This window comes from Acinonyx jubatus, chromosome D1, assembly GCF_027475565.1.
Source record: "Acinonyx jubatus isolate Ajub_Pintada_27869175 chromosome D1, VMU_Ajub_asm_v1.0, whole genome shotgun sequence".
Taxonomy (NCBI): Eukaryota; Metazoa; Chordata; class Mammalia; order Carnivora; family Felidae; genus Acinonyx; species Acinonyx jubatus.
This window is the reverse complement of record NC_069390.1, coordinates 91,889,955-91,897,772: the sequence shown is the minus strand read 5'-3', so window position 1 is coordinate 91,897,772 and position 7,818 is coordinate 91,889,955. Positions and strand designations below refer to the sequence as shown.

The 7,818-nt window shown below is 43.8% G+C and overlaps 1 protein-coding gene across 1 annotated transcript; it reads left to right on the top strand.

The window, feature by feature from the left end:
- Window positions 1–934: 934 nt before the first annotated feature.
- On the top strand, window positions 935–2,815 carry LOC106976581 (olfactory receptor 151). Its single transcript, XM_015074005.3, is given in 2 exon segments — window positions 935–2,041; window positions 2,043–2,815. Coding segments are annotated over 2 exon segments (963 nt in total). The 5' UTR covers window positions 935–1,124; the 3' UTR covers window positions 2,089–2,815.
- Window positions 2,816–7,818: the final 5,003 nt, after the last annotated feature.

Genomic DNA, 7,818 nt, shown 5'->3' with positions numbered 1-7,818 from the left:
CCTCTCTCCCTTTTCCCTCCCCTGCTCATTCTCTCTCTCTCTCTCTCTCTCTCTCTCTCTCTCTCTCTCTCTCTTCTCTCTCTCTCTCTCTCTCTCTTAAAAATAAACATTAAAAAAATATTTTTTTAAAAAGAGGTGAAAATTGTGTACAAGGGAAAATGTTAGTTTTTTTAAACTATTGTTGTTATCTAGAAGAAATTTGTTTTCTTCTCAGTAATACGTGGAAAAAAACTTAGCTACTTCTGAGACTAGTTATTGTGAAGTTAAATGCCATACCACCAATAATATAACATATGAAGTTTATAATGCAAATCAGATTTTTGTGTCTTCATAGCACATCCTAAGGATTTAAAGGCTCCTATATCTAAGAAATGGAAATAAGGTTAGTGCCAGAGTTGTTATTACTATAGGAATCAAATGACACAATGTATTAAAGTACTTTTAAAAAGCAGGTTACGAAACTTTTTAAAAATGGACTGAGCCTGGGTGGCTCAGTCCATTAAGCATCCAACTCTTAATTTGAGCTCAGATCATGATCTCAAGGTTCATGAGTTGAAGCTCTGTGTCAGGCTCCCCACTAACAGCAAGGAGCCTGCTTGGTATTCTCTCTCTCCACTCCTCCCTCTCTCTCTGTCCCTTCTCTGCATGCACAGGTGTACCCTCTTTCACAATATCTCAAAATACATAAACTTAACATATATATTAATATATATTATAAATATAAATATAAATTATATATATATATATATATATATAACCCCAGAGTTTCTGATTTGGTAGGTCCTGGGTGGAGGCTGAGAGTTTGCATCTCTAACATGGTGCTGATGCTGCTGGTCCAACAAATGTACCCTAAGAACCATTGCTGTAGGATATTTAAGAAACATAAAAGTGGTAAAAGCCCCAGATCTTGTCCCCTTTTTCCTCCCAACCTCATGGTCTTTGAAATACCCAGAACCTGGTCTTTCTCCAGCCAACAGCCAAAGGAAGGGAGGATTCATCGGGAAAGAGCCCAGGATCACCCAACTGAACCCAAGTGCTCAAAACCAGCTTTGCCAAGAAGTCTAAGATGTAGGCTCTCATGGGCTCTTCTCTCCCATCCCCACAGGGCTCCCAATCACAGGGGAATGGCTGCCGAAAATCACTCTACAGTGACCGAGTTTATTCTCAGGGGATTGACAAATCGGCCAGAGCTCCAGCTCCCCCTCTTCCTCCTCTTCCTTGGGATCTACTTGGTCACCATCATAGGGAACCTGGGCATGTTCACGCTGATTTGTCTCAATGCTCAGCTTCACACCCCCATGTACTACTTCCTCAGCAATCTGTCCCTTGTGGATCTCTGCTACTCCTCTGTCATTACCCCGAAAATGCTGGTGAACTTTGTGTCAGAGAAGAACATCATCTCCCATGCGGGGTGCATGTCACAGCTCTACTTCTTCGTTGTGTTTGTCGTTGCAGAGAGTTACATACTGACAGTGATGGCCTATGACCGCTATGTCGCCATCTATACCCCTTTGCTCTACAATGTCATCATGTCTCCTCAAGTGTGTTCCCTGCTGATGGCTGCGGCCTATGCCATGGCTTTCATTGGCGCAACAATAGACACTGGTCTGATGTTAAAACTGTCCTACTGTGAGTTCCTCGTCAGTCATTACTTCTGTGACATCGTGCCCCTCATGAAGCTCTCCTGCTCTAGCACCTATCATATTGAGATGACAGTGTTCTTTTTGGCTGGATTCAACATCACAGTCACCAGCTTAACAGTCCTTGTTTCCTACGTCTTCATCCTCTCCAGCATCCTCCACATCAGCACCACACAGGGAAGGTCCAAAGCCTTCAGCACCTGCAGCTCTCACCTTGCAGCTGTGGGAATGTTCTATGGATCTACAGCGTTCATGTACTTAAAACCCTCCACGGCCAGTTCTGTGGCCAAGGAGAATGTGGCCTCCGTGTTCTACACCACAGTGATCCCCATGCTGAACCCCCTGATCTACAGCTTGAGGAATAAGGAGGTAAAGGCTGCCGTGCAGAAAACACTGAGGAGAAAACTTCAGATGCAAATGCCATGTAGAAAGCACCAAGGGGAAATAATGTTTTGAGGTAAATGTTATTCTTTTTTGATTTTAAAATTAAGTTGTGATACACAGGGAAGCCCTGTGAATGCTTGCCCGGCCACTATGGGAAGCATTAACTTGGGTATATAGTTGGATGAGTGCCTCCTCCCCTTCATCCTTCTTCGTTCCCTCCCTCTCTGGACTCTCATTTCTGCTTAAAACCAAATCATTTCAAGTTCATATTTTCTTTCACTTGAAATCCATTTTCTCTCCTGAACCCTTTGGTAAACATTTACTAAAAATTTTAAACTTTCAGCTTTGAGGGACACCTGGGTGTCTCAGTCAGTTAAGCGTCTGACTTTTGGTTTTGGCTCAGGTCATGATCTCACTGTTTCTTGAGTTCGAGCCCCGCATCAGGCTCTGTGCTGACAGCGTGGAGCCTGCCTGGGTTTCTCTCTCTCCCTCTCTCCCTGCTGCTCTCCACCCACATTCTCTCTGTCTCTCTCAAAAATAAATAAATAAGCTTTAAAATAAAATAAAATAAAATAAAATAAAATAAAATAAAATAATATAAAATACTAAAATGTCAGCACTGAGTTTGAAAGTCATCCATTATTTTATTACCTTCCCTACAGAAACTATTACTCAATCCAATTCTTCTTTTTTTGTGCCTGGGAGTATAGAAGGCAAAGAGAGGTGAATGTGAAAGTCACCAAGAAGTGATATACAACTCCTTCCTCATCCAGACTTCCTCCCCTGCCTTCACTCCTCTCTGCTTGTTCCCGCCCCAGAGCCTCTACACGACCCCTGTATGTAATTTCATAGTGACAGTAAAAAAAACAAGACCCGGTCACATGTTTTGAGGTGCCTACTCTGAGCCATGCAACCCCCCTAACTGCTTTATATACATCATTACAATTACACCTCATAACATGTAGGTACTGTTGTTATCCTCATTTCACAGATATGGAAACTTGGTTTAGTAACGTGCTAAAGTCCCATCACTGGCAAACAAGCAACACTGAGATCCAAGTGTAAGTAACCCAGAGCCCACAGTCTTGGCTCTCACGCATTATCCCCAATGCCTTAGGCCGACACTCCATTTGAACAGCCTGTTAAGCCTGACCTATTTATGCTCTTCCGATTTCAAATACCTCCAAAAAAATAATTTCTCAGATCTGCACCTTTTATCACCTGCCCTAGCTTCTTTCCCTTTATAGACAACTCCTTCAAGGTGACTTAGGAAAGGTTACACTAGAGTGACCAACTTGACCCGGTTTGCTGGGCCCTTTTCCGGTTTTAGCACTGGAAGCCCTACACCTTGGGGAATCTCCCGGTCCCAGACAAAGCAGGATGATGGGTCACCCCAGGAGACACATCGCTGCAAATCTCTTGTCCTACTGAAATGACCGATAGCTCTACTGTCAGCCTCGCTCAGTAAATCCAGGGGCCTCGGGACAAAATTTCTCCCTGCGCCCCTTGCCTATGATGGAATTGAGGATACAAGGGTTAGGCTCAGCAGCCTGACGTAGGGCAACAGATTTGTGGACAACCTCTTGTCCTTGAAAGCTATTTTTGGTATGCTGTTGTATCAAGCAGTGGTTTATTATGGGAAACGGAAATAACTCGAATTTTCTCAAGCAGAAAGGACTATAATACAGGAAACTAGCCGCTAACAGATCTTTGAATGACTGGGGAAATGGGGAGGCCCTCAAGTGACTCTGCAAGACCTGACCTAGAGGGTCCAGAAGCTCCTATTGGCCCTGCCACCATCACGACTGCCACGGTGAAGATTCCACTCACACTCATGATGGCCTCACCTGGGAACTTGTTAGAAATGTAAATTTTCAGGCCCTGGATAGGCTCCAGACCTGTAGAATTCATGGGCAGGCTCAGCAATCTGTGCTTTAATAAACCCTCAGGTGATTCTGAGACACACTGAAGCGTGAGAACCTCGTGCCACCTTTCAAATGGTAACGAATTCACATCCCAGGGCTCCAGCTACCAGGGAATTGGGTATGAAACTTTGAGTCTTTAACCTGACTAGAATGAGGGCAGAATGGATATTGAAAGAGCCGTTCCCCCGGGCACATGGGTGGTTCAGTCAGTTAAGCGTCTGACTTTGGCTTGGGTCATGAGCTCACAGCTCATGAGTTCGATCCCCGCATCAGGCTCTGTGCTGACAGCTCAGAGCCTGGAGCCTGCTTTGGATTCTGTATCTCCCTCTCTCTGTCCCTGCCCTGCTTGCCCTCTGTCTCCCTCTCTCTAAAACAAACATTAAAAGAAGAAGAAAGAAAGAAAGAGCCATTCCCAAGTGGCTACCTACTTTTTCCTGACCTTTCTCCAAAGATGAGATCTCTACCACTATCGATCCCCTCTAGTCAGGAAAAAATGTAGGAAAATATTTGTTAGCTGAAGGTGAGAAGGTATAAGGCTAAATAAATTGGTGAATTTCCTATGAATTTCACTTCCTAGGATATTTGTTCAGCAAAGGACACAGCGGATAGAGCTAAAAGAAACAGCATGGAAGACGATATCTAACCAGCATATATTAGAAACAGAGGCAAACCAACAAGAAGAAAAACAGCAACAGAAAAAAAAAAATGGGCAAGGTGTATACAACAAACATTTTACAGATGAGAAAGCCTGAAGGGCCGCCAAGCATGTGAAAAGATGCTTAAACCAATTACTAATCCGAGAAGTGCAAATTAAAACAATGAGATATCTCTTTACACCCACCACTGGGTACGTAAACAGACTACAGCAGAGACTTGGCAGCAGTTAGAAGCAGAGGATTAGCTAGGAGCGATATAGCCTAGAGAGAGCTCCAGTGCTGTGCAGGGTATAAAGCACAGTATTACTTATGAATACAAAATTATATTCACATGAACCAGGGGAAAAAAAACACATTTAGACAGAAAAAAATAACATAAAATATACATTAAGTAGGTTAGAATGGCTACCCAGGGAGATAAGAGGCATGGAAATAGGGAGTGGGAAAACAGAAATAAAATTTCCTTTTTCTAGACTCACCACCCCCCACCAGATGCATACCAATCAACACGCCCAAGAAGGTCTAGATCAGAGCTGGCCACCAAACAGCTGACTGGGGGGTCAGGCAGGCCCACCCCTTAATATTTGTGAGGCCTGGAGAAAGGGCCTCTGAATATTTAGCAGTTAAAAAATCCAGCTAACAAAGTGTTAAATATTTTCTTCTTCCTACCTTGACAAATATACCTTCAAAACAAGCTAGAATGCCAAATTCAAATTTAGAAATCTCAGGATGCTAAGAGTTCTGCGCCAGAACAGTGATATTAAAGGAAGGCTCTGCCTGGCCCCCGGCCCCCTGCTCGTGGCCACAGCATGCTCTCTCCGCTTGCCACTGCTGGTGCTATTCCACTTCACAAGGGGCCTCACACAGACACATCTATGGGTATCCGTGTGTCCCAACTCTGTCCATATCCCCTGCACGCAGCCATCCCTTGCTAACCCCTTTGGTCTAGGGATGAACAGCCAGCTATGTGGTCCGCTTTTAGGGGGCGGGCCTCGGGAAGAGCCTTATAAGCAGGTAATGGGTATTTGAAATTGCATTGAAATCCTGGTATTCCCAAACTGAGAACAAGTCCAGAATGAGGTGCAGAGGCTCTGGCTGGACACATCCCCTTGGATCTGTTCAGCCATTGGGGAGGGGCACAGCCAGAGAAGGCCAAGGACTGAGCACTTCTCACAGAGTCTAAGAAGACTGCTGTGGAAGGAGGTGACCTTTGCCCATGTGTCTGCCCATAGCTGCTTCTCCTCTCCCTGACTGGCAAGTCATACAATTGAGCTAAGATATGTTTGTCCCTCATATTACTTTACAAAGCACCTTTTTTTAAAAGTTTTTTTAATGTTTACTTATTTTTGAGAGAGAGAGGGAGACAAAGCGTGAGCAGAGGAGGGGCAGAGAGAGAAGGAGACAGAATCTGAACCAGGCTCCAGGCTCTGAGCTGTCAGCACAGAGCCTGATGCAGGGCTCAAACTCACAAGCTGTAAGATCATGACCTGAGCCAAAGTTGGACACTTAACTGACTGAGCCACCCAGGCACCCCCAAAGCATCTTTTTGTTTACAGTGAATTCAAATTTATATGCAGAAGACTATTCTTTATGAGAAAATCATATTAAGTTTGAGACTAATTTAATTTCAGCTTTCTCAGTGGTTTTTTTCCCTACATGTTATGGGTGTGGCATAGTGTTTTCTTAAAAAGAGATGAAGGTTATGTGAGTGCATAAGCTTCTTACTCATTTTTCATACTGTTAGAGACAGAAGGAATATTTATACATGCAACATTCTTTCTTGCGTGTCCTCTGAAAAGTATGTTCAGCCTATACCTCAAAGTGTGTCTTCCTTTTTTGCCTATAGTTAACAATACTGTATCATATACTTAAAAATTTGCTAAGATGGTAAACCTTATGCTGTGTCCTTATCACAAAAAAAAATTATTTTTTTTTAACGTTTATTTGTTACGGAGAGACAGAGAGAGACAGAACATGGGCAGGGGAGGGGCAAAGAGAGAGCGAGACGCAGAATCTGAAGCAGCTCCAGGCTCTGAGCTGTTTGCACAGAGCCCGACGCAGGACTCGAACTCACAAAACGCGAGATCACGACCTGAGCCAAAGTGGGTCGCTTAACCAACTGAGCCACTCAGGCGCCCCCCAAAAAAATTTTTTTTAATTTTTTTTAACGTTTATTTGTTTTTGAAACAGAGAGAGACAGAGCATGAGCAGGGGAGGGGCAGAGAGAGAGGCAGACACAGAATCTGAAACAGGCTCCAGGCTCCAAGCTGTCAGCACAGAGCCCGACGCGGGGCTCGAACTCAGGGACTGTGAGAACATGACCTGAGCCGAAGTCGGACGCTTAACTGACCAAGCCACCCAGGCGCCCCCAAAAAATTTTTTTTAAATAGGGGACAGAAGGAAGCTTGTGGAGGTGATGTGTATGTTCATGGCATTAAATATGGTGATGGTTTCATGGATGTATACTTATCCCCAAGCGCATCAAGTTGTATACATTAAATACATACAGCATTCTATATGTCAATCACACCTCAATAAAATGTTTTTTAGATGGCACCTTAATGTTCAGTATCAATCAATACTTACCATCTTGTGAAATCATCTTATATACTGTTTACAAATAAGAAAAATAGGGCTAAGTGGGTGGTCTAAAGTGTGGAATAAACAAAGGCCACCAAATGAGAACCAGCAAAGGCTACTTATTCAGCGCTTGCCTTTGGTAGAGACTCATAAAGGGTCCAGGGAGTGAGAAGGAGGGAGATGTCTTCAGAGGGGCTCTAATTGGGGGCAGTTTGCATGGGGAAGCTGGAGACAGGCTAACTAGACACAGGGCTCCCTATGTGATTGGTTTGGGGAACATATTTGGCTTTCTGTGGTCCCAAGTTGGAACGGAGGCCAGAAATCAGCAAACCTGGCAGTCAAAAACTGAATCCTGACCATTCTGGGCTGATCATTCCAGAGGCTGTGATTTGGCTTCGCAGGCTGGTGCTGCAGAGATTGCAGGTAAGAAGTCTATTTTTACACATGGTCTGGCCATTATGCGTTTGTATATTCAGTTCCTCAAAAGTTACACCGCAAAAAAAAAAAAAAAACAAAAAACTGATACTATCATCCCTGGTCTTTTGACTGCAGCTTCGAAAGCTCATGCTTTTTGTACTTTTGTATCCTCCTATGCATTCCTGAGCTTTTTAGAAGGATCTAATGTGGTAGAAA